This window comes from Pelobates fuscus, chromosome 4, assembly GCF_036172605.1.
Source record: "Pelobates fuscus isolate aPelFus1 chromosome 4, aPelFus1.pri, whole genome shotgun sequence".
NCBI classification, from domain to species: Eukaryota; Metazoa; Chordata; class Amphibia; order Anura; family Pelobatidae; genus Pelobates; species Pelobates fuscus.
This window is the reverse complement of record NC_086320.1, coordinates 259,882,950-259,910,623: the sequence shown is the minus strand read 5'-3', so window position 1 is coordinate 259,910,623 and position 27,674 is coordinate 259,882,950. Positions and strand designations below refer to the sequence as shown.

Below are 27,674 nucleotides of genomic sequence, written 5' to 3'. Positions count from 1 at the left end.
ACCATTTAGGAATCAGGACTGATAAGTTAATATATTTTTGAGATCTTTTGTTGCACTGTATGTTATTTCCCCCGAGTTCTTCCCTCTCCCCCCCCCCCCGATTTTTAAGATTTTATTCATATTTAAAGGGATACTACTGTCACCAAAAACACTTTGGCTTAATGAAGCAGTTTTGGTGTATAGACCATGCTCCTGCAGTTTTACTGCTCAGTTCTAAGCCATTTAGAAGTTAAATCACTTTGTTTATGCAGACCTAGGCACACCTCCCTGCATGTGACTTACACAGACTTCCTAAAAATCTTCATGTGAAGACTCGTCTAATATTTACACTTACTCTATTGCAAATTCTGTTTAATTTTGAATTTCATATCCCCTGCTCTGTTAATAGCTTGCTAGACCTTGAGGGAGCCTCCTGTATATGATTAAAGTTCAATTTATGGAGCAGGAGATAAAACCTTTTAAAGTCCGTTACATCTGATTGAAAATTAAATCACCAGGGGAAGTGTGGCTAGCGCTGCAAAAACAGAAACAAAAGTGACTTAACTCCTAAATGGCAGTGACTTCAGCAGTAAAACATCAGAGCCATGATCTAAAAACTGCTTCCTTATAGTTAAACAAACACACAGCGCAGATTCTAGGTTTTGTTTTGTCAGAGCTTGGCCATTTGACTCTGTCCTTCAGGTGTTAATAAAGAGTAGGCCCTAACCTAAAACAATGAAAAAACGTGCTACTATTAAAACTTTATTTCTTTTGCCCTTGTGTTTTTAAGGTGATGAGGAAGTCTTACGTGTCTCATTTTATTAAAGTGTGCTTTTCAAGAGAGCATTGTAATATGTTTTGGGTACACCTGTATGCTTCAGCCATACTGTCTATTTTGAATATTTTTTAAAATGTTTTTCTGTGTAGTGAGAAATTTTAACTTGCTGATTGAAGAGAACCAGCTAGTCAAGTTCAGTGCTTTGGAACACCACAGATTGTCAATCTTACTGGAGGCTATAGTATATAGCTTTTGCCTGCAATTTTCACAACTGGGAGTGTCCGTCTCGGACTTTGTTTCCTGGGCTGTCAGGCTTCTTATACTGCACCCAGAGCTGGAACATATTAAGTATTATTTATATAGATAGAGATCAGATTTTTTTCACAAGACATATTAGTTTAGAGAAACATAATTTACAGACATTATTTACATTTTTAAAATACATATAGCAGTGGTTGAAGCATGAATTCCTTTTCTTGTATGTGTCACCAAAGACTTCTCTTATATGAAATCCATTATTATTCAGGAATTCTGTGTTGAGTTGTAAGCCAGCAAACATTTCCTTTATTACTCGATTATAATTATTGTATAAACACGCACACACCCACCCACCCACCCACCAAATGTTAGGACACCTTACCTTTTTCCAATTCATAATCTTGATGTACTAATATATTACAGCATAGACAAATGATAAATGTAAAATGCATTTTATACATAGTGTACGCGTTTATAAAAAATAAAAAATCATAATTACTAAAATTCATTCAATACTAAATAACCCTCTGTGTATTTAAAGACATAGTTAAACAATGTTCCATACTGTATGTATATCAGATTTTTGGTTATATTTTCGAGATCAGATTATATTAGCTGTGAAAGCATTGTGTCGCTGGTGTGCTTTACAGTAGCAATCTCTTAAAATATAGAAGGTGATATTCAAGGATTTGCAGACAGGGTATGTGGATTTACCTTGTAAAATTGTAGATTGGTCCCATTGAAGTAAACCTTTTCATGCTTCCCCATATATTTTATAAAATAAATGTGTATAGTTTTTCATCCTTTGTACGCATGTTGTGCTCGTGTATCTTCAGGGGGAGGAGAGGTCGTCGCTGGATTAAGGTAAGTGGCTGAAGGGGTTTTAACAGGAGGGGGGACCTAATAACCCTATAGTGGTAGGAAAACAAGTTTTGCTCCTTCAAGCTTGTTTTTTGTTGTATTTTTTTTTTTTTCTTCATGCATCCAAAGCTTTCTCAGCACTTTAGTGTAGAAAATGTCATTTGAGGACACATCCTTTTTAGAAGGGGAAGGGAGAGAATAGAATGCAAAATTATTTCCATGTTCTGGTTTCTATTTCCTGTCTTTCTTTTGTGGCCAGCCATATAATTTATCTTAAATGACCATTATAGGCACCCAGACCACTCCATTTCAATGAAGTGGTCTGACTGGTGGACCTGTCCTTTTAGCCTTTCAATGTAAAACATTGCTGTTTTGTAGATACAACAATGTTTCAATGGAGGGTTAACACAGCTCTAGTGGCTGTCTTTCTGAACAGTTATATTGTAGACAATTCACACTAAGCTTTTTCGCTTTTAAAGCAAGCTTCTGTATTTTTTCTTTTTCATTTCTGGAATAAAAAAAAAGCATTAAACGTGCATTTAGAGACATAAGTTAAGCAACTGATCAGATATACAATATTAAGTGATACATATTCGAAGCTGAAGAGACTGGCAGAGTGAGCACATATTTGTTATCAAATTATCTTTGAAATGGTCTGAGACAAACTTGAAATCCATGTCCTTTGTTTTGCATAAGTCTGAATAGATGATTTTGAATGGTTTATCTGGCTAAGCCTTTCAAAATATGGAACAGGCTACTGCTGCACTAATAAGCCCCTGAGATGCAAAACGGTTAAAGCTGGGCATCCTTCTTATTAGATCCTACCTGGTGATGGACACAAAAGAGCTATATGTAAATTCTGTCTGTTGTCAACACAACAGATATGTGGCCTGAACATATTTTATAGGCTCATCATATGGTAACTGCTTGATTTATGTAATCTAATATTTATATTGTGAATATTTCTCCATGCTTACTATACGTCAGAACTATTTATGCCAGACGTTCTGGCAAATATTTTTTACATTGCGTTTATTCATTTCAATTATTTGAAACAGGTTTTTTTTTTCTTTTTCAGGGCATCTGTATTTATGATGTTTTGACACATCCATTTTTGGGAAGTAGAGTGTCAAAGTTTAAAAAGAAAGGAAACTTGTATTTTTTTTCTTTATACGTGTTCTTGATTTCACGCACATTCATCTTTTTATTTATTCTCTACCAGATGCCTGAGTTTCAGAAGAAAACGGTCCACATAAGGGACCCTGCAAAAGTAGAAGAAATAATATGTGGACTCATAAAAGGTGGCGCTTCTAAACTCCAGGTACGTTTTGCCTCAGCTGGGACCTTGATGTGCCAGTGACCAGGATCCCCTCTTTCTCATCACTATACAAATATCAAATTAAGATTTGGCTTTGCAGTAGCAAGTAGTATTTGGTTGAAGAAAGTGAGGGGAATGGGCAGGATGTAGCTAAGCTAACTGCCAGAATTCATTTGTCCCTTGGAAAAGAATTGCAGTCATGGAGGAACATTTCGATGTTCAACCTGAAGTCTCACAGGGAAACTGGGCATATCAGTGATAACCAAACCTGTCCTCGTGACCTACCAACAATCCAGGATTTATGTATTTACCAAAATTCAGCGTCCTCCTGCAGAGCGTGGAGACGCTGAACGGCACTGCTGCCTACTGTGCAGCACTTAGCCAGGAAGCACCTCCCCAGTGGCTTTTCTCTGAAAAGGCAGTGTTTACATGAGAATACCTGAAGGCAGTGATTGTACTCACCAGAACTACTACATAAAGCTGTAGTTGTTCTGGTGACTATAGTGTCTCTTTAAAAGTAATACTCCAACAATATATAAAATATAAAACAATTTTTTTTTATTGGCATTCCTGTAATTTGTCACATTCCTATTGCAGGTAATAACAGATTTTGATATGACATTAAGTAGGTTTTCCCACAACGGAAAAAGATGCCCAACTTGTCACAGTAAGTATGTTATTGACTTATTTAAGAAAGTTAAGTTTAATTTAGTGCATTCAGACTTTAAAGTTACTTGGATATTAGTATGTGCATTTGTCTGCCACAACACATTTGTTTTTGATAATTTATCCTGCTGTTATATATACTATTGTGAGACCTCAAAGTTTCTCTCCATTCTCAGCCGCCTTGTATATTTTGGCTAATTTGTTTTAAACTAAGGTCTGCTTTAATCAAAGGGGTAATCCAGAGGTCGACCCCTTGCCTACTGTACCTAAATGAGTATAAGCTATAACTCGGTGAAGAGACCAAATTAAGGCTGAATTGATCGTCTGGTGTTATCAGCGTTTTAGCTAAGATCAGCTGTAGTACCTTTGAAGCAACAGGAGGAAACACTGATCTTCTGGCAAGAGGACTGGGAAAGTGTATTGAAGCCTCATCTAATACCCATGGCTGCATGCCACCCAACTTAGGTGAGATAAAAGGAGGCAGACCAGTGGCACAATTGCGTCACTTGCTCTCCCAAAAGGGGGTGGATCTCCTCATAGAATTGATAGGTCACCCTGGTGTGAAGGCTCAACATACTGCCTGACAATAAAGTAGGCTGGCACACCTAAAGCAGGTAGCAGTGTTTCAGTACACTATGCAGGGTCCTTGTGCCCTGAGCATAGCGCAAGCTCATCCAATGATGCACTTGCACTAGAGAAGTAATTGAGAACGTTGGACAGGACTCACTAATTTGGACTTTTCAGACAAAACCGAGATGGTTGGGAGACCTGAGGTGGTTGGGAGACCTCTTGTAAGGATTTCCTTCTCATGCTCAGATTCTGAAATCTGCACTGCTGAAGATGCATGAGCTGTTGGAGCACATTCAGATTCTTCTGAAGCACTTTTCACCTACACCCGCCCTTGTGAAAACTAGGAGAGGTTTTTTTATTTACTTATTTTTACATTAAGTCTAATCTAGGCATGCTGACGGATTTATTAACATGTTTACATATAGTTTACATGCAAGTGCGTTTAATTTAGTTTGACTCTGAGAATGCTACACTGTGGCCAAGAATTTAATATTCCACCCTGAACAATGGACACTTTTCGTTAGAGGGGGCTTGCAGGGACCCCTCTCTTCCCCCCCCCCCCCCCCTCCTTTTTTTTTTTTTCTCTCCTCTCTCTCTTCTTCCCTCTCTTTCTTTTCCTCCTTTTTCACACTTTTTACTCCCTGCCTCAACAGCCCCTCTATCCCCCATCTTCTAACTAACCCACCCCTAACACTCAAAACCCACTCCTCCATGCCTGCTAACGTAGCCCACAAGATATCACAGGACAACCCCTGACAGATCGACCGACCTAACTCATAGACTTAACCCCACGCCTATGCCTCACACACTAACAATAGACAGAGGATGATCCACAGGCGACACCCAGTAAACCCTGAGACACGACAAGCACTCACGCCACCCAAACCTAATCACCTGCAATAATAACCACACAACAACGGAACGATACACCACTCAACAGTACACAAAAAAACTGACGCATGCCCTAACCCACGTCATTGACAACGAGCCTAATTATCAACCATGAATATGTCGTGAAACGAGCTGTAACTGAACCACAAAATAAGTACTAGACATTTGAACACTCCCCTGCGTGGGAAACCCGTTAAATGTGCTGATTTCAACAACATCAGAGATCACAGATCTCAGAGATATACCGCTTCTGCAGTTCATATCGCCTGTCAAACATGCATTACAACCCCAGCGTGGGTAAACTGTTCCCTATGTTGACCTCAATAAAAACGGATTTAATACAAAAAATAAAATAAAAAGTCTTAGGTTGCTGTGTTGCACATGTCAATGGATCTTGCTTGCATTAATTCAGGATTATCCTTTTCGGTGGAATTATTCTGATATGCAAATTGTATAGATTCTAATTTTCACTCAGTTTTTTTAGATCATCTGTTTTTGAAGTAAGAGCAATGCACAGTTGAACAATCTAATCTTATTGAAACTTGGAATACATACTGTATTCACTAAACTCCAGAACTCTTCAATTCAGCTGTAGTCACAGATGCTATTTAATTTACTGCCATACACAGTTTAGTGAATTAAGCCGATAGTTTCCTTTATATTTATTTACCCTGAAATATTAATTAAATTTGTTTACCAAAAACTCGAACTTAGTGTTACAGCACAGATCTGCACTTAAATTCCGCAGTCAATTATAATATCCATTTGCCACAATGTAATAGAACGGTTTTAATTTTGTCTTGCTCCTCTTCCGATTATATTGATTCGTATACTATTGCCCACTTTGAACGTAGGTCTGTTAGCCCAGACCTACATTGCAGTATTGTTCACCCCTTTCAGATTGACTAGTGCCCTTACTTCTTCTGAGTGAACCTGTTGGCACTACCTATCCGCTTTAAAACCCAAACATTTTTTTTTTCAAATCATAACTGTATATGATATTTTTACAATTTACCCCCACTATGACAAGAAAAGAACAAGAATAATGTGTATTCTTATTTTAAAGAACATTATATATATATATATATATATAATAGAATTGTGTTAATTGTATTATTTTATTCTCTTTAACCATAGATGTTATTGACAACTGCAAATTTGTAACCGATGAATGTCGAAAAAAGGTTTGTTGTCTACCAGAAAGTACTCTAGAGTTGTTTACATTATACTGCACTGAAAAATATCTATGCAATTTGATATATAACAACAAATAAAACAAACAAATGAGCCTGTAAATATTGGAAACAGCATTGTCTTCTCCAGCATATCTTCACAGCTGCGTAAATGTTTTATTGAAAATGAGAATGTGACCTGAAAATTTTAACCAGGGAATGTAAACTACTATCTTGCCCCACAAAAACCTGCTATCTTACTTCTAATGGACAAGTCATATGTTCAGTGCAGTAATGCTTACATTAATCAGAGCTGTGCCCTATTATGTTGTAAAGTAACACGAACAATTTACGTTTAGCTGAGTCTGTTTTTCCTTGTGATACCAAATCTTATTCTACCTCTTTCTATGCCCTTTCTGCACTGATCCATACAAAGCTTTGGCTGTTAGGCTATTGGACAGTGTATGGATGTGTGTGTGTGTGTGTGTGTGTGTGTGTGTATATATATATATATATATATATATATATATATATATATATATATATATATATATATATTCCTCCTTTAGTGGTTACTCCAATGGATTTTTATTAAATATAGATATACCCCCAATGAAAATACACATTCGTCTGCAGTGTTTGCAAGCCCTTCCCTTTTTCTTCAGCATAGTCTTTCTGTGGCTGTCCAATCAGACTTTCCGATGCAGCTCAGTCTTTACAAGGCAGGTGCCCAGGGCAATTGCCTGCCTCTTGAGCTTAGCTCCCCTGAACTAGACAACCCAGGAAATAGCAGGACCAGTTGTCGGACATCCAGTGGGTATAACCAGGTTAATATATAAAAGTGCCAGTTTCTATTGAAATCTGTACTTTATGTAAAACTTTAAATAAAAGAAAACTTACTCTTCACACCTAAAGCACTTAAAGGAACACTATAGTCACCTAAATTACTTAAGTAAAATAAAGCAGTTTTAGTGTATAGATCAGTGATGGCGAACCTTTTTGAGCCCGAGTGCCCAAACCGCAATACATGCCAACTTGTTTTCCCCTCAAAGTGCCAACATGGCAATTAAACCTGAATACTGAGGTTTACGTTTACAAAAAACTACTCATACAGTTAACAACTTTTGTTTTAAAAGAAGAACACAACAGAGAGTTAAATTATACAAATTTTAAATGATATAAATTAAGCTTATATTTATTAGTATCTCCAACAAATGCAATACATACACACAGACTGCTGAACACATTCACACACCAACTGCTTAATACATACACACACCGAGACACAGACAGACTGTTAAATACACACAGTCTGCTAAATACATGCACACTGCTGAGTACACAGTCCGCTAAATACACTCACACTGCTGAGTACGCAGTCTGCTGAATACACACACACTGCTGAATACATAAAGACTGCTGAACACACACACATACTGCATTGAGGGGTGCAGTGTATGTGTCCGTGTGTAATGCTGTGTGTGGGGGGGGTTGGGGTGCTGTGTGGATGGATAATAATGGATTCTTATGGATTGTGACCATATTAAAGGATCACTATAGGGTCAGGAACACAAACCTGTATTCCTGAACCCATATGGTTAAAACCACCATGTAGCCACCCTGGTCCCCTCATGCCTCCCTAAATATTGTAAAATCTTACTTGTTTTCAAGTCTGGAGCTGCTTGCTTTGTCACGGTTTCCTTTAGACCTGCCCACTGCCTGTTGACATCAAAGTGGTAGCCTGATCCAATCACAATGCTTCCCCATGTGATTGGATGAGACTGACAAAGAGGCAGATCAGGGGCAGAGCCAGCACAATTCAAACACAGCCCTGGCCAATCACAATCTCCTCATATCCTTGAATCAATGAATCTCTATGAGGAAAGTTCAGTGTCTGCATGCAGAGGGAGGAGACACTGAAGGTTTGGATTCATTTTAGGCAGCCATGACCCAGGAAGGATCTCTTACAGCTATCTAAGGAGTGGCCAGTGAAGTTATCACTAGGCTGTAATGTAAACACTGCATTTTCTCTGAAAAGACAGTGTTTACAGCAAAAAGCCTGAAGGTAATGATTCTACTCACCAGAACAAATTCAATAAGCTGTAGTTGTTCTGGTGACTATAGTGTCCCTTTAATAAGAAGATGTTTAACAGATAAATTCATTTTTATCTGTGTGTTCACAGTCCACAAAAATCAACTACTTAGGAAAAAATGTTTCCTCCCAAGTCACTGTTTAGGGATAATCACTTAAAGTGTGAGTAGTATTCAAATATGTTTAACATTGTAACATGATTGGGTTTGCTCCCCTTTAAAAAAGGTCTTTAGATTCTATTCACTAGACTGAGAATTGCAAACTTTAGCCAAAACATCTGACCTGGAAAATAGCACTGACTTGGAAAATGTGCTCAGTTTGACTGACTCTTTTTGGTGTAAAATTTGCCTTAGCCTGGGTCAGTTTTTTTTTAAGTAATTAACTGCAAGTTTGTATTAAATATATTGCTTTAACAGATCTATATGAATGGCACATGTTGTGCCTTTTTTTTGTCTTTCAGTTATTTCAGCTAAAAGAGAAATATTATGCTATTGAAATTGATCCAAATCTTACAATCAAAGAAAAATACCCATACATGGTGGAATGGTAAGTTTAACAGAAGCGCCTTTGGAACTGTAGGTGACTCATATTTTATATATATATATTCTCAGTAAACATTTCAGAGCCAGATTGCTTCACATTTTACATAGCAATAAATAATAAAATCATTATCTTGTTCTCACTAAAGCCACACATTTCTAAACATAGTGCAAGTAAAATAAGTACCGGTAATACAAAAATTGTAAAATTAATCCTAATCAACTCTTGTTATTCATTTCCTGGGGGATTAGAATATGAAAACAGAACCACAGTTTAGTAAACTTCCACTATCCAGGGGTAGGCAACCTTCGGCTCTACAGATGTTTTGGACTACATCTCCCATAATGCTTTTACAGCCATATTGCTGGCAAAGCATCAAGGGAGATGTAGTCCACAACATCTGTAGAGCCGAAGGTTGCCTACCCCTGCACTATACCAAATGACGGATGCCATATTTATAGTTGGTTTCATTAGAGAAGTGGCTCGTAAAATTTCTGAGCGTTATCTTGGAGAGTGACAACATTTTGATTAAAGCAGAAAGCCAATTTTTGACAAATCCTGTTATTTGGTGTTTAGTGAATAAACTAGATAGTTCCTTAAAATAAATTAGTACATGTAACTTGAATGTTCAACTGAACTAAGATTTTACAAAACCCCTACGTCAGACTCTTCCTGTTAGCATAGCTGCTTGCTTTGACAAAAGTTTTGTCTCTGCAGTAAACAATTTATATTGGGTAGATGCTTGGTGCCCAGCATAACGATTTGGTACCCACAGAAAATAGCATAGGTGCTCAGTTGGTATCCTGACCAAGGGTTAAACACAACTGCATTAGTCTTTTTGAGACTAGTTCTGTATATCTCTTACATGGAGGCTCTTTCTTTGAATGCAAAAGGGAATTGGGGGCACACCTAGACCATGCATCTTGCAGGAATGGTGCTGTCGTAGTGACCAAAATGTATACACTATATAAATTAAGGAACAGCGCATTCAGAAAATGTAATTCTAAATTCTATAGGGCTACTTAAAATTGCCTATCTCAGCAAACAAGTATGGGGATTCAGTTCCACCATATGGCCATATGCAGCTTTTATTGGGGTACTGTGAATTAGTGGTGGGCTTAACACAATATGACCATATGGGATATTGAATCCCCATATTTGTTTGCTGAGAGGTAATTTTAAGTAGTCTCATAGAATTTAGATTTGTTTTTTGTTTTCTTTTATATATTTTTGCAGTGCAATGTTATACAACATGCTTGAGGTGCCCCAACAGCAATCCACAAGCTAATCAACATATATACATAACAGTGGGACACATGAAAAAACATGCACAATTTTATAATTAAGAACTTGTCAGGCTTTCACGTCTTAGCTATATGTAAGCATGATAATAAATAAGGTGGTAGGGTATCTAGACAAGTCACTCAGCAGCAACATGTTATAAGTAAGAACTTGTTAGGGTTTCACATCTCGGATATATATAGTATGCTAGTGGATAGAGTGACAGGCTAGCTAGGCTATAAACATGAATATTATGAGCTGTGTAACATGTGCAAACGAAGTAGCTGTAATGGCACCAGGTCCCCTACTCCCCCAAAAGCATAATTCACACAGTCCTTTTTCCCTGCTATAAGGACGTTAATGCCACTGAGGAGAATCAGTCGTTCATTCAATGCTGCGCGTAGGTTTCCTCTGGCGGACACTCCATGTGTTCAGTATGGCGGCTTGTGTGCGGTGAGCCAAAGCCTGCTCTCAGCCCCCGGCCAGTGTTGGGGCCTGCATCACAAAGTCACGGACTCTGGGGCTTAATGAGTCCAAGTCCACCCCGTTATGGGGAATGCAGATGACCTTGGTGGATAGTCGCCATCGGTGGTGGGTGGTCTTCCGCTTACGTGGGAGATGCTTTGGGGTTGGTCCCCTGATGGCCTCTGGCCCAGGTGGGTGCTTCGTAGGTGCAACTGGAGCTTGCAGACTAGCTGTGCCCAGAGTGGCCCTGGGCTCCCTTTGTCTGCCACCCTCACATACCGCTTTGTTGGTCAGAATTGGAGCTTGTCTCGCATCCAAGGTGTCCCAGAATCGTCGGAAGATTTGATCCAATTTCTGCAGGGACTGTTCTACGGCGTCCTGGTGTGACTGTACATGCTTCGTGGGAACCTTACAGGAACGTGGCGAGTTCACCATTTTGGTCAGGGTTGCTGTGCTGGTAGAGTGGGCTGTGTGCGACTGCAGGTTGCTGCCTTGCTGAGTATAGGCTGGTGGGGACCGGGATGACCCCTGCCGGTCCAAAAGGGGGGATAAAGGGGTAGCTTTGTCCACAGATAGGAAGCCTTGGCTTGCAGTTCGGGAGATCGTCTGCCTCCCTCGGCTTCAGAGTGTGCAAGGAGTCACCGGTATCCCAGGGCTGCCCCCTCTGTGGCTCGTCCTGGATGCCCGGGTCTGTGTGAGTGAGTAAAGGGCATTTTGGCGCGCCGTGAGTGCTTAATATGCAGGCTGTAGCAGGAGCTCTCTCACAACACAACCGTCCGCAATGCGGTTCAGGCCCCGCCTCTAGATTTGTATTTTGAGTTCACTGTTCCTTAATCTGTATTATGGACTTTGACTGCCACTTGCAAAATACATCTCTTAAAATTATAATAATAAATATAAATATCTTGACTAAATCTCTCTTTAGAAAAAGAAAAAAGCACTTTAAAACAGATGCACAATATCTCTACTTTTGTTAAAACATACTTTCTAATTTTTAGTCAAATAGGCAATGCCACTCACTTTGAAATTGTTTTAGTTGGAACTCTGGCTAAGTATAGTACTCATTGTGCATTGAATATTTGTGATTTGCTAAAATCTGCTGCTTGCAAGACAGGCCTTGTTTTTATAAGTATACTAATAGAAAGAAGATAGTCCACGTATGTTATGTGAATATAGTGCATTTTCACCACATGCATTTCTTCTGGTTTCAGGTATACAAAGTCACACGCGTTACTCATCGAACAGCGTCTGCGGAAGGACAAATTGCCAGAGATTATTAGAGAATCTGACGTCCTGCTCAAGTATGCATTTATTCAGTTTGTTTCTGTTCAATGTGGCTATCATACTACTATATCAGCCATTGTGGTTTAGCTCTTTTTGTTTTCTCTCATCTTCAGATGCTGCTTTTTTTTTTTTTTTTTATGCCACAAGTTGGAATATTACATTATTTGTATCATTACATTATGACATTTTTGGTTGTACTTTCAAAATGTGTTCTCCGTTTTTAATTTATCTTTTTCAGAGAAGGGTATGAAGCATTCTTTGATAAACTCAATGATCACAGCATACCGGTGTTCATTTTCTCAGCGGGTCTTGGAGACGTATTAGAAGAAGTTATACGTCAATCTGGAGTCTACCACCCAAACGTTAAAGTTGTGTCCAACTTTATGGATTTTGATGAAAATGTAAGTTCGGTTATAGTAATTTTAAAAAGTAAGGAAGCATACATTTCTGAATGTACTTTAGACGCATAACAAAAATGGAGGTGGTCCAGTTTGGGATTTTGGGCAAGAGGCTATAAATTTTATTCTTGTTTTTATTTTTTTAATATGCAGTTTTCATATGAATAATCTGTTGATTATTACAGAAAAAAATACATTGTTGAATATAAGAAAAGGAACACTAAAGGGTCAGGAACAAAAACATACAATCACTATAAGCTTATTTGTATAACAAAAAAGTATACTTATTTTCCCCTATTTTTAATTGTGTTAAGGCTTTAGTTCATATCTTATATGTATACCTTTCTGCCCTTTAAGAAAAAAAAAATAAAGACCAAAACCCCTGAATTACGGTTACAAACACATAGCACAGATTCAAAGATTTGTTTGGTTCACATGCATGACCGTTGCCTCCTTCTTTAAGGGATTGAACATGTAGTACCATCACCTCATAGTAAGCATAATAAGAATACTGCTCCTCATGCAATTATCAGTGATACAAACCTCACACACAGTAAATATACTATAAATAGTAATGGCATGAGAGATGAATACTACTACTACATGGTATACCTACTAAATCCGTTAACTGCTCTATTTTTAATAAGAACTAAATACAATGATCATTGCTGGGGAACTATTAAACTTTGTTCGCATAGATAGAAATATGTAAAAGTATCTATCCATCAATTTCTGGTAAATGTTACCTGTCTGCATGCCAGGCACCCCTTTCCCCCCGTACTTTTTTTTTAATTTGTATCTTTCTACTTTACACATCCACATTAAAGCATTATATTAACATGCATTGCTTTCTTTACAGGGTGTTGTAAATGGATTTAAAGGAGAATTAATACATGTCTACAACAAACATGATGATGCTTTGAAGAATACGGAGTATTTCAGCCATTTGAGAGATAACAGCAATATAATTCTGCTGGGAGATTCATTAGGGGATTTAACTATGGCAGATGGAGTTCCAAATGTGGAAAACATCCTCAAAATAGGATACCTTAATGATAAAGTAAGATTTTTCTCATATCTTTCTAACCATAAACATATTGTGGCAATGATATATTTTTCTATTCTAACCATGAACTCTGAAACCATGGGCAGCAAAAGCATGATCTTCTATAGACTCCTATTTTATACAGTTATGCATGCGCTGAAGTAGGGCTGCAGCTTCCAACTTGCTAGGAAGAAGAAAGAAGATGGTGGTGCTAAGGGAGGGGAAACATGAAATAAGTAAATCTCCTCTCCCCTATTTTTTAAATTGCCACCATCGAGCAGGCTTGTTGTATGTGCAAGACCCGCTAATAACAGGTCAATTTTAACGGAGATTGTATTCAAACAGCTAATTTGAGTTCAGATAACTTTGTTTGTATGCATGAAATGCCAATATATATGGATTTCAAAAGTTTTTTCTCAGTGCTATTTTGGGAACATAAGTGATTTCATTATGGATTTTATTTTCTTCTTCAGGTAGAAGAATTGTTAGAAAAATACATGGACTCCTATGATATAGTCTTGGTCAAGGATGAAACTTTAGATGTGGCCAACTCGATCATACAGAAGATTCTGTAAAATACATTGGGCCGAAACACCAGCTTCATTTGGACATCTAAAAAATTGCATACGGATATTTTTTTTTTTTTTAACTCGTTTAGGGAATTCTGTTTTATATCTTTATTTAAGTATATTTAATGTAGCCATTTTGAAATTTTAAAGCACCTTACTTTCCAGTATTTTGTGGTTTGTAAAGTAACTTCATCTTTTTGTATGTTTTGTTGTTTTACTTTAATGAAATCTGTGCATTGCCTTCTGCCTATATTTACAGTTTGGATAGATGCAAAAGCATCTAACCTGAAAACAGAATGAGTTTCATTCTACCTCCAAAAGTATGAAGATGGAAGTGATAATGTCTTTTCACTGGCACTTTAGGTGTTTGTGTATTTTCCAAAGGCCAAATATTGTGCATGTTTAAAGTGCAGTGTGTATGTGTTAAAAGCTATGCAATAAAACTATACATATTCTGTATGCATTTACTTTTCTTGACTATACTGCAATACACTTCTTAAAAAGCCTGGGTTACTAACAGAACGAGCATTAGTTATTGGTGGAAAGCCATAGTACTAAAGGCAACATGACACCCAAGATGTCAGACTAATGATGTAAAGATTAAGATAATATTGCACACAACAGTTATCCTGGGAACACTTCCAGCAGAGTGCTTCAAACAGGGTGGACCAATGTCAGACTTAACAAAGGCTTAGGAGAGCCGAAACTTTATATTTTATTCTGCACGCCAAATAAAGACTGCCCATCAAAGAAACCTCCAGGTGTGCCCAGCCCACTTTTTCACGAATACTTACCTACTAATGAGTCGGAAGTATGCGAGGGTTATTCAGTAAAGTCTGACTTTTCTGAAAGCTAAAACAGAGCTAAGTTATTACTATGGCTAATTTGGAGAATTTTTCCAGATCAGCTATTTTTACACTGATCTATAGGCCAAAATGAGACATGCGTCCATCAAGTTCAACCTTTCTCACATTTCTATTGCTGTTTATCCAACAGAAGGCAAAAAACCCAGTTATACGCGCTTTCAATTTTGCAACAAACTAGGGGGGGGGGAATCCTTTTTGACCTCAGAATGTCAGTCAGATCTCTGTTTGGATGATGAAGTTGTTACCCCACATATTAAATGTATGCATCAAGTTGCGGTTTGAAACGTCTGTACAGAATCTGATAAAACCATCTTCAGGCAAAGAGAATTCAAAATCCCTATTGTTAACCTTTCTTAATAACTGAAATGTTACATTCCTTTGGTAGGCTGTCTGCAATTTATTTTGTGCCATACTATTTTTATTTAGAACAGGTGCCCATAATTGCACAGCATGTTCCAGGTGTGGTCTTACCATTGATTTATAAAGAGGCACAATTACATTTTCATCCTGAGAATTAATGCCCCTTTTTATACATGATGGCAGAGTATTGAGCAGTGTGACTTCTGAGGCATGATCTATACACCAAAATGGCTTCATGATGCTAAAGTTGTTTTGGTAACTGTAGTGTCACTTTAAGTGAATTTAAGCTTTGCTAATTTCATTTTCTTTTCATATTATACCTTATCTGAAAGTGTAAGCTTAAAGTGGGGCACTTCCCCTGGCAGGAGTTCTTTTAATGCACTATGTGTATTATATTGCCTTTTACAGCCCATGAACTCCCAGGTCACACAGATCTCTTATGCTACCTTTCTCTTTAGCTACGAAAAGAACACCCATGACATGTTCAACATATTGTAGTTTAAGAAATGTCTTCTCAAGTGTGCACAGATATGTAATATTACTATTGTATAGAGTCCATGTGGATTTTGAAATAAAAAATAAATAAAAATTTACACCAGGGTAATTTCACACAGCCATTTTGACATATAAGAAAAAAGGGATATTTGAGGGTAAATGTTAATTGCTGCTTAATATCTTTAATTTGCTGTTACCATTTTGCCATCAATCACTGCTACTAAAAACAAGCATTGTTAAAGGGACACACCATTTCTGTCAGCATTTTGAAGCTGGTTAACGATCACCCAAAGCATACCCACAACACTTACAACGATAGAGTTGTATGAATAGTACAGAAGTGACACTTATTCAATAATTCGGCCTCAAGTGAGGGGCATCCGAACAGAAGAGATTAGTATCCGGAAACCAAATTCAGGACTTTCCTGCTTAATTCATTTATTAGTAGGTGTGTGTATTATATGTTTTGGGTTTTTTTTCCCTCAATTTTTTTCAAAAATGTTAAATGGTAGTTGAGCTGTTTCAGTATTTTATTTATCAAAATGATAATCTTGTACAAATATTTTTTTATAATCCCTTCTGCTTTAGCTTTGTACTAGATAATGTACATACATTACATCAGAGTGAAACTGGCAGGTGTAAATTCAATTGCAACAACCAGTTGAGTAAAGCTAACACAAACAGCATAAAATCTTTTTAACAACATCTGTAAAAAATTTACAACACCTTTTATTTTTCTCGAAGAGCATACTAATTGAAGACAGTAGGGTTTATTTTTCACCAGAGCTCAAAATGGTTCCGGATCATTTACAGTTGTTGGTATGTGGATTGCATCCCCAGCAGGCGCATATCACATTAAAACATTAATTAGAAATAACAGCTGCAAACACTACCTGCAATCAGAACACTCCTACACACCCTTAACCCCTAACACTCAGTCCTCATTCTCCTTATTTCTGCCTGTTCTGCTTTTCTCAAAGTGTAAGAAATTATGACCCTCTTACAAGGATATTCTTTTAGGGAATGTGTGACAAATAAGACACAAACACAAGTGTATAATAAAATGTATTGTTAATATTAATTTAAGGATACTGTTAGATTTTAAAAGGATATACACATTACACATTATAACCATAGTCAGTCCAAAACCAAAAGATACATAATAAAAGGGCAATACTTAAACATTTCAATGGAGGTCTTCCCCTTGCGCCTTCATCTTGGGTAATCTGGGACAGACTATCAGTTCACCATGGCCCTGCTTGCTGTGCTGTCCTCTCCAAAGAGACAAAGAGAGAGAGCCTTCCTTGGATGTTGTCCTTTTAAAGACTGATTCTTGGAGTAATAAACTACAAGTCCCAGAATTCCTTTTCCCTCCCAAAAGTGGTTTATCCCACCCTCTTTCTCCAGAGAGTTCCTTCTTTACACAAGTCTTTCCCTTTGATCTCTTCCCTCCAGCTATACTGTAATGTTCTGAAAGAAGTCACCAGTTAGGGTTGGTTCCTGGGTAGGTTAGACAGCTTGGGAAAACACACACAATTCCATGGTTACACCTAGATGTTAATTATTCTGATCTCCTGATAACATGCATGGAATACGGGGGGGGGGGGGGAGGGGGGAGATGTTGTACAATGCAATTGAAAGCTTTGATCCTTATCACACTGTTATCAAGGATAAACCCCAACTTGTGAAACCAGTCACATACACAGAAAGTTATATACAATATTGCAGTTTGGCATATCAATTTCTTACAGTCCCCACCTAGAGGGCGAATGACTCAAAAAGAAAATGAGCCCTCTCAAAGAAATACAGTATTTTATTATGTGTGTTTTAAAATGTTTATGTGTTTTACTGAGACACAAATTACTTGACAACCACATATATTTATAATTTAGGGTACTGCGAGGCATAATTTAGCCGAATCATTGAGGCACTCACAGTTATAATATTTTACCAATAATTTGTACTCCTTCAGCCATATTCTTAACCTTCCATTACCCTCATAGGCTCAGCATCACTGCAAACATTAGATTTCACTCCCATCACGCTCAGTTACCTGTGCCACCAGCACTGCTTCCACCACACTGTTCCTTTAACCCTGGCCTTGCTTACTTTGAGCTGTTAGGCCCCTGACCTCTGCCCACCATGACACCAGGTGTATATTTTCACACCAACAGCAGTTAATTTGCTGTTTACTTACATAGTGTATTAAAGAGACCACACAAGGGAGAAACACAGTTTATTGTTTGGAGTGGGGATCTGAGTGAAGGTGTTTGTGCACGTTTATTGAAGGTTTATTAAAAATTGTATAGCTGGAGTGGGTTTGTGTTTGAGCCCTTGAGGATTTTTAATAATTTTTCGATAGGCCCTTGGCTTCCGGAAATGAAAAGATTCTTAGCACAGAAAGTGCGCAGTGTTACATTATGCAAATCACTAGTGGTTTGATTATCATCCTTGTCTCAGTATTACCGTCTGGAACATTGTAAACATAAATGTGAGCAAAATGCAACGAGTATTAATGTGTACTAAGTAATACATCCTCATAACAGTATAACATTATTTACTATAACCTTACTAAAACCATAAATATTTAACCCTTTGTGGATAACCAAATAGAGCAAATAGACAATGCAAAATCATATATTGTCACTCACCCCACTTTGACCCAAGACAATACAAAATACACAAAATTGTCTAACTTGCCCATATTCTTTACCCCACCTTGAGAGTATAAATTAAACAAAAACAAACAAAAAACAAACAAACAAAGCATAACCACTATCATTCCATTGTTCACCCCACCTTGACTCAAGGCAATCTACCATATACCCTTTAGAGTGTTAAATACAATAAAAAGCATAATAAAACAACAAAATCAAAGGAAATGGAGAGAGAGAAAAAAGTAGATTGAATGCTACCATCACCGTAAGTCATTGAACTGTATACAAAGTTTGGCAGCGTGCAATCTAAAGAAAACTGACAATGGTCTGTTGCCTTTCAAAGATAAAAATCAAAAATCAGCTTGAGGCTATTTTTTTGTTGGTAACCAAATGAAAAAAGACAAACAAAAATATTTACTGTTGTGAACCAACAGACAGTTACACTATCACATCTCTCCAGTGTGATCAACGTATAAGCCTCACCTTGGCAACAATTCACCTGATCTAGAATATATAAAACTAGTAATCCAGCATCAAAATACAAAAATAAAACATAGCTGGCAGTGCAGGCGTGCTAAACTAATAAAAACAAAAAATAATTTGGAATTTGGACCACCTGACTGTAATGAATGAGTTTAGAGGCTTATCCTTAATATGAAAAAATATATAAAAATACATATTAAGGTCCTCTATAAACTGGAACTGTATTTTTCCTGAAAAAAATAAACATGTTAAATGGTTGGTCTTCTCTCAGGTCTATATTTTTCTTTCTTCACAATTGGCCTCATCTCCATATTTTTCTAAAAAAACAAACTTTAAGAGAAAGTTAATAACACACAACTAGAATAGGTCATTCAAGAGAGACTGTATCTCTTATCAGATTCTTTATGTTAACCATTTCCTCCAATGTACTTAATTGTGCCTTGAGACAATCCAGTTTTACAAGGAACTCATTTCGTTCACATGTTAGAGCAAGATTTTCTGCCTTTAATTGTCTATTGTGTGCTTTAAGCACATTGTAGGGAACCCAAGGGTCTGTGGGGGGTTTACTGTTGTTATCTCTTCTCTGTGATCTCCATCTAGTATTAATTTGATTATTTTTATTTCCCTGAGTCCATCTATCACACATGTCCTTTTAAAGACTGATTCTTGGAGTAATAAACTACAAGTCCCAGAATTCCTTTTCCCTCCCAAAAGTGGTTTATCCCACCCTCTTTCTCCAGAGAGTTCCTTCTTTACACAAGTCTTTCCCTTTGATCTCTTCCCTCCAGCTATACTGTAATGTTCTGAAAGAAGTCACCAGTTAGGGTTGGTTCCTGGGTAGGTTAGACAGCTTGGGAAAACACACACAATTCCATGGTTACACCTAGATGTTAATTACTCTGATCTCCTGATAACATGCATGGAATACTGAGGGGGGGGGGGGGGGGAGATGTTGTACAATGCAATTGAAAGCTTTGATCCTTATCACACTGTTATCAAGGATAAACCCCAACTTGTGAAACCAGTCACATACACAGAAAGTTATATACAATATTGCAGTTTGGAATATCAATTTCTTACAAAAGTACTTACTCATCTGAGCAATGCTCTATCTTCTTTTCTCTCCTCTACCTCAGCATCAAAATATCTTCTTACATCCACATCCACATTATTCCATCTTTGCTACACTCCCGCTTCTCTCATCTCATGCCCTGGACTCATTTCTCTGTTCTTTCTCTCCTGCTCCCACCCAATCTCATTCTAGACCCTGCCCATATAAAACCCATTAACACCTCCTATCATTATCTCTCCTCCTACTTCTAGCAGCTGGTGACATCTCTCCCAACCCAGGGTCCTTCACCTCGTCTGCGCACACTAAAACAACTAGAAACCATACAAATCTCATTCAAATATCCTGCAGTTTATCCTCCTCTACCAACATTCAGTGTGCACTGAAAATAGTTCCAGGGCATTCGTGGCTAAGTGCCCTTGAAGTCTATTCACGGTTTTGGTCCATGCATACAAGATGGCCGCCACCACGTGTTCGAATGTTGAATGGCGGCCACTTCGACTGTTCGGGAGTTTAAAGTGCTACTTCGAAAGTTTGAACTGTGGCCATAAAAATCCAAAAAGGCACGAATGGTGGTTTAAACCAAGTTTTATCACGGGCCATAGTCACAGGGTAGTAGGCTGGCAGTAGTCCCCACCTAACCCCAGTAACGAAGTGGCTTTCGCCACAGGAGTGTTGTGATTATAGAAATCCCCTCCACACATGAGACAAAGCTCTATGTTGAGGGTGAAGAGAAACTGTTTAATGGCAGCCTTATATGCAGGTCCCCATGCAAGGGGTTTCCTAATACATATTCCAGGGGCATTCCCCACTGGACCTGAGAGGAGACTATGACAAGGTACACACTAGGGATGTGCATTGGCTTCTGAAATTCGGCACTTCGGTTCGGCACTTCCGAAATTTCAGGAATTCAGGACTTCGGCAATTCCCAATAGTTGTGAATACTCTAACACCTTAGTGAGTTTTCCCTTAACCCCTTAAGGACACATGACGTGTGACATGTCATGACTCCCTTTTATTCCAGAAGTTTGGTCCTTAAGGGGTTAAACCTCACAGCAAACAGATATATACATACAATATAAGGTGGGGTGTCTGTCTTTTGGAACTAGGATGATTCCTGGATCAGTGTATTCCTAGAGATAAAATATAAGCAGGCAGAAAATAGTGCAATATAGCCAATTATGAATCATAAAGTGCAGTAATGTGTGAAAAATCACTCACAAGCGAAGTGCCACTGAATTAGGCTCAGATTTCCAGCTTTGTGGGTTATAAAGGTACCCCCTTTTTTTTTTTTTTACTGATAGGAGGTCTCAAGCAATGGGATGTCCTCACAATATTCAGTATAGGTATAAAGTGCTTTATTGAAAATTGCACAAGTGGTAAAAAAATATTTAAAACAGATTTAAAAAAAAGCAAACTTACAATTCTGAAGGTAAGTCCTTTGTATAAAGTCCTTAAAGTGCAAAACGTGTTGCACCTCGTTCAGAGGCTTTCTCAGTTGCTGCTGTATCGTGTTCCTGGGTTCCTTTTTAAATACTTCTTAATTAGCTGTATTTTTCTCCCCTCCGTCCTCGGCCGTCATTCAATTTACTTCCGCTTCCGGGTTTTTGCGTTCCATCCGTGGAACACATTCGTCACATAGTGTATGTTGGAACACATCCATGCGTTCCATGACTTTAATTTGTAAGAAATACGATCTTGCAGGACATATAGCATTGTAGTTCCAAGTATTAGGGGTAGGGGTAGGGTTAGGGTTAGATTCCTGTCATCATTCCCTTAATTTTCCCTCCCTCTCCTGTTTTGCCACTTTTCAGAAATCCGAAGCACTTTGACAATAGGGTCCGCATCCAAATGTCCGAATTGCCAAAATTCGGCCAAATTTAATTTGGACCGAAATGAATTGCACATATCTAGTACACACTGTAATGACATTGGCTCTCAGGTACAGGACACTCCCACACAAAATAGGATAATCCCTCTCCTGTGCCCGAGAGATAATTGAGTCAGGAACTGTACTAAACTCAATTATCTCCAGGCACAGAAAACATAAATTTTACAATGTCCCGAAAGTACCCCTGAAACACATTGAAACCCCGATCTGGGGGACCAACATATACAAAAATCAATGACGAAAGGAAACAATACACAATATGTGGGAAAAAAAGTGTTAGCAACCAGTGCTATAAACCACCTGAGTGGGAACCCCTTATACCACTCTAAATATCAAAATACAAATACATACAATTGGTGGAACACTTTAGGCAGATCTGTAGGAGAAATATCACATAGAGTAATATTGTAAAGGAAAATAAAAATAGTTAAGAATCAAGAGTAAATACTCACAAACATGGAGCCAAATATAATCATAAGGCTCTCATGAATAGCGCAGGAGGACTCTTTTAGGACGTCCTCAATCCTCCTTCCTGATGTATTTGGTGCAGGTGATAGATGAGAACAGACATCTTTGTAAACGAACAATTCTTTATTTGTAAAAGCATGCACCTACATATAAGTGCTGATGCTGGTAAAATAATGTCTGTGGGATATCTCTATATGGGTACTGTCTGGGAACCAGATCAGACCCAATGGTAAAAGTCCCAAAAAGAAAACATTTTTTGTAAAAAGTCCAATGGGTCATATAGAAGTCCAAATGGTACCTTTGGTAGCTTCTGTAGCAGTGCCGATACGCGTTTCGCCCCTATGGGGGCTTCCTCAGTCGGTGGTGTGGTGTTCTGATGAATCCTCTTCACTTTATAGGTCTTTTTACCGGCGTTCATTTCCGGGTTTTCCTCTCCTTACTTCCGGGTTCCGGCGTTGTGCGCACGTGGAGCGCAACATGCGTTCCAACTTGTACGTCGTGCGCTCCACTTCCGGGTCGCACAAAGTAACGTCTTAATTTTCGCGACCCTTGCGTCCCTGGAACGCACGACGTATCAACTGTGCGTTCCAGTACATAATCTCTATTTAGATGGTATCCAATACATATAGTACTATTAAGTTTCAAACGGAAAATAACAGTGAAGGGCATATATTCTTATAAATGGCTGTTCTTAATAACTGCCTCTATATTCAAAAACCATATCTAATTGATATTCATAAAATATACCCCAATCATTGATAAATTTATACAATAAGGTACAGGACACTCCCACACAAAATAGGATAATCCCTCTCCTGTGCCCGAGAGATAATTGAGTCAGGAACTGTACTAAACTCAATTATCTCCAGGCACAGAAAACATAAATTTTACAATGTCCCGAAAGTACCCCCGAAACACATTGAAACCCCGATCTGGGGGACCAACATATACAAAAATCACCCAGATCGGTTCAGGGCTTTGGGATTTTCATGGAAGTCATAGTTTCATAGTTTGACCAACCGCACACAAGGCTTCTGCCCAAAAGAGTTTCATAAAATCAGTCTCTTTCGGGAGTACAAAACACAATAAAAGTACCAAACATAGTAGTTTGTGGGTATGTTCACTCTATGTTCCTCGTTTGGGAGCTTGCTCCCACTGAACGCAATTCAATTCCCACACATTTTTCCGAACTTCGATGGTGTTCGCGCCATTGAATGTCCGATTTGAGTTCCATGCACTTGACGGCCAAACACTGATCTATGTGTTCGCAGCTAAAGATGGCCGCCACCACGTGTTCGACAATACGAACGACGACCACCCAGCCAATCACTCACTAAGTTGCAGTTTAGAGGTGTTAAGAGGGGTAATGAGCTGCACACTCTACTTACAGGTGGTCCAACTGTTTGGGAGTTTGTACAGTAGCCGAACAGAATAAGTACAATCCGTTCGGAACATCTCATGGTGATTTAAAAGGCACGAACAGAGCCTTTTAACATTCCTGAACCAGGGGCCATAGTCCTGAGGCAAGAGGATGGCCAGCAGGCCCCTCTAAGAGCCTGTGGCGAGGTTACTTTTGCCACATTGTGTATGCAAGATTGACAGACTTCCTCAAATCCAACTCTCTGCTACCCGCTTCAGTCTGGATTCCGCGCTCTTCACTCTGTTGAAACAGCTGTCACCAAAGTATCCAACGATTTAATTGCTGCTAAATCTCGCGGCCATTACTTTATTCTAATTTTCCTTGATCTTTCTGCTGCCTTTGACACTGTTGATCATCAACAGCTTCTTCTCATTCTCTGTAATCTCGGTCTACGAGATACTGATTTCTCCTGGTGCTCCTCCTACCTGTCCCAGATCTTTTTCAGTTTTTCTTTCTCTGGCTCTGCCTCTTCTCCCCAACTCCTCTCTGTTGGCATTCCCCAAGGTTGTTCTCTATCTATACTGCCTCCCTTGGTAAACTCATCAGCTCCTTTGGCTTCCATTATCATTTTTATGCAGATGACACGCAAATCTACCTGTCCTCTCCTGATCTCTCTCCAACCATCTTGACTCGTGTCTCTGACTGCCTCTCCGCGATGTCCAATTGGATGGGTGCTCACTTCCTTATATTAAACCTGTCCAAAACATAATTTTTGCTCTTTCCTCTCTCAATTGTTGATACTCCTGTGTCTGTCTCCTTCCAAGTCAACGGCACCACCATCACCTCTACCTCGTAGCCTCACTGCCTTGGTGTTCTATTTGACTCTGACCTCTCCTTCACCCCTCATGTCAAGTCGATCGCCAAATCCTGCCGCTTCCATCTAAAAAAATCGCATCCGCCCCTATTTAACACCAGATGAAACTAAAGTGCTGGAACATGCTGTTGTTCTTTCTTTCTTGCCTTGACTACTGCAATTCCCTTCTCAGTGGTCTTACGTGTTCCCAGATTGCACCGCTGCAATCTATAATGAATGTGGCGGCGAGGCTCATTTTCCTGTCCGCCTGCACCTCCCACGCCTCCCCCTTCTGTCAGTCCATACATTTGCTTCCAGAAAGATTTAGGGCTCAATTTAAGATTCTGGTGCTTGCTTACAAGTCTCTACATAATGCTACTCCAACCTACCTATCCTCCCTAATACACAAGTATGTCCCGTTGAGGCCCCTGCGCTCTGCCGAAGACCTACGACTATCCTCTGTCCGAAATCCCACATCTGATGCTCGCCTCCAAGACTTCTCCAGGGCTGCACCTTTTCTGTGGAACTCCCTCCCTTCTTCGATAGACTTTCACCAAGTCTCCACTCCTTCAAAAAATAATTGAAAACACACTTCTTCAGGAAAGCATATAATTTAAACTGTTAGCGGGTTTTCATTCCCCCCATGACTCCTCTCCTGCAACTGTCAAAAATAACCCAAGTTCTCAGTGAATACTTTTCTAGCAACCTATCTCATTACCCCTACTTATACCTTTTGTGTCACTGTACCCCACTCCCTCTAGCATGTAAACTCATTGAGCAGGGCCCTCAACCCCTCTGTTCCTGTGCGTCCATTTGTCTGGGTACAATTACGTGTCTGTTAGTCCACCCATTGTACAGTGCTACGGAATTTGCTGGCACAATATAAATAATAAAATAATAATACAAAAGCTCCATAAGCACCAGGTACCAAGAAACCAACTACAAACTTCTCTCCTCCTGATACCGCACACCTGGTTACCTGCACAGGGTGTTCCTCACAGTGCCCAGCACCTGTTGGCTGTGTGGAGCAGCTGGAGGCACGATCAGACACCTCTAGTGGGACTGCCCTCGGATAACATCATACTGGGAGGCAGTCAAAAATAAAATTACAGAGATACTGGGGGAGACTCCACCCTTTGAGATAGAACAGGTGCTCCTACACGCTACCCCGTCCCCACTAGCAACATACAAAAAATCCATATACCGTCACCTCCTAAACATGGCCAAATCCACGATACCTGCCCTCTGGAGACAGGACAGGACCCCCACAGTAGAGCAGTGGCTAGACAGGGTTGTAGAGATCCACTCTGAAAAAGCAATGCAAGCTTCCTTAACTGATACAGACATAAGACACACAGAAGGCTGGCGACCATGGTTCGAATATGTGACGCGGGCAGATGCTGCGCGGGGTGGGGGCGCTGGGGCGGTCCGCAGAGCACTGAATGCATAGGAGCAAAAAAAAAAAGCGTGCCCTAACCTTAACAACCGCTCTTTCACAGAACCCACCAACCCGCTACCCACAGCAATAACACATCCAAATCCCGTCCATGGCCGCCACTGACCCCTACATAGAGGGTCACGGGAATTGCGGACCACAGACAACCACGCTGATCACTGGCGGCTTCCTCCCCCCTCCCTCTCCCTCTTACCCACCCCATCCATCTTCTCCCCCCCCTGACCCCTCTGGACCAGATACACTCATTCACACCAGTACTTGCACAATACAAATTGTGAGGCAAGCTGACTTCCGCAATGCAGCTAATCACATTGCCGAAGCTGATGTTTAGAGGTTCCCCATGAAGAGCAGAGGTACGCACCCTCCGCGACTAAATAGGACTATAATTATACACATTCAGGAACGATCACCCGACAAAATGTTAAACTGCTGATTCAGGATTTATATATTGTGCGTAAGCTTCATACTCTGTCTTCTTGCTCTTTAGGAACTGAGTGAAATGACTAGGCTAGCCACACAAAGCCTGGTTTAAAGACTGTTATCGAGCATACTTCAGATACACCTGACAGGAACGCACAACCCCATGCCTCGGCAAGTATTCACTCATATACTTTTATTTTCTCTCATTTATACACGATAACATGAGCAGAACTGACTTGAGAAGCCTGACTTATGCAGCGTATGCTAAATATGAGTTACCAGGCTATGCTCTTAAACAATGCGGACCTATAAAATTAGAAACATCCTCAGCGAACGGGAGATTCGCAACCACCAGACAGGTAGACTGGTCCCTGTCCCCTTCTCTCTCACCTCCCCCTTCTTATTATAGGAAATAGTTGCAGTGTACTCGTTATAATTTTATAACTTGACAGGAGGCTTCATATTTGCTTAAGTCTCTCTTTACTAGAACTCCACAGCAGCACATTAACATAGAGAGAGAGAAAAACACCAGAGACAAAAAACTCAGGAATCCATAAAAGGCTTCTCCCAACCAACTAATTCCTCTTTCACGCTGCGAAAAAATAAAGTACATGAACGATACACCACAAATACAATAACAAGAGAAATAACAAGATAACCATGAATGCCATTCGAAATTGGAAACCTGGAACCAGTGGATGAAGCCTTGACCTTTATCCTGTAGAGTAGTCGGATCTAAGAACTGTAGCCAAACCATTAAACTGAAATTAGATAAACAGAGTCGAAAACACTGATTAGCGAATGAAATGTACTGAGAAAAACATGAATCCCCATCGTCAATACTGACAGTATAATATCCCAGATACTGAGAAAACATGAATCCCCATCATAACATACTGACGGTACCATATCCTAGATAAACCCCAACTCCCCCAGATTAACAAACCTAGCCCAGGAGACCAGGAATAAACAAAAGTCATTCAAACCAACCAACAAACAGAGAAGGGAGAAACTGGGAGGGAAATATTTGCCTCCTGTCATTAATAAAGTTAAGATTATAGTTACACTAAAGCTAGTATAATCTACAATTTTATAACCTGACAGGAGGCTTCATATTTGCTGTTTTAAC

General features: G+C 39.2%; 1 protein-coding gene across 4 annotated transcripts in view; it reads left to right on the top strand.

Moving 5' to 3' along the window:
* The window catches only part of NT5C3A (5'-nucleotidase, cytosolic IIIA), a 207,009-nt gene extending 192,383 nt beyond the window's left edge, over positions 1–14,626 (top strand). For all 4 annotated transcript variants that reach the window (XM_063452075.1, XM_063452073.1, XM_063452072.1 and 1 more), the window contains 8 exons: positions 3,099–3,197; positions 3,792–3,861; positions 6,459–6,505; positions 9,046–9,131; positions 12,083–12,172; positions 12,394–12,556; positions 13,413–13,613; positions 14,072–14,626. In XM_063452075.1, coding sequence (XP_063308145.1) covers positions 3,099–3,197; positions 3,792–3,861; positions 6,459–6,505; positions 9,046–9,131; positions 12,083–12,172; positions 12,394–12,556; positions 13,413–13,613; positions 14,072–14,173 — 858 coding nt within the window. In that variant the 3' untranslated portion in view covers positions 14,174–14,626. The remainder of the gene's footprint in view (positions 1–3,098; positions 3,198–3,791; positions 3,862–6,458; positions 6,506–9,045; positions 9,132–12,082; positions 12,173–12,393; positions 12,557–13,412; positions 13,614–14,071) is intronic.
* Positions 14,627–27,674: the final 13,048 nt, after the last annotated feature.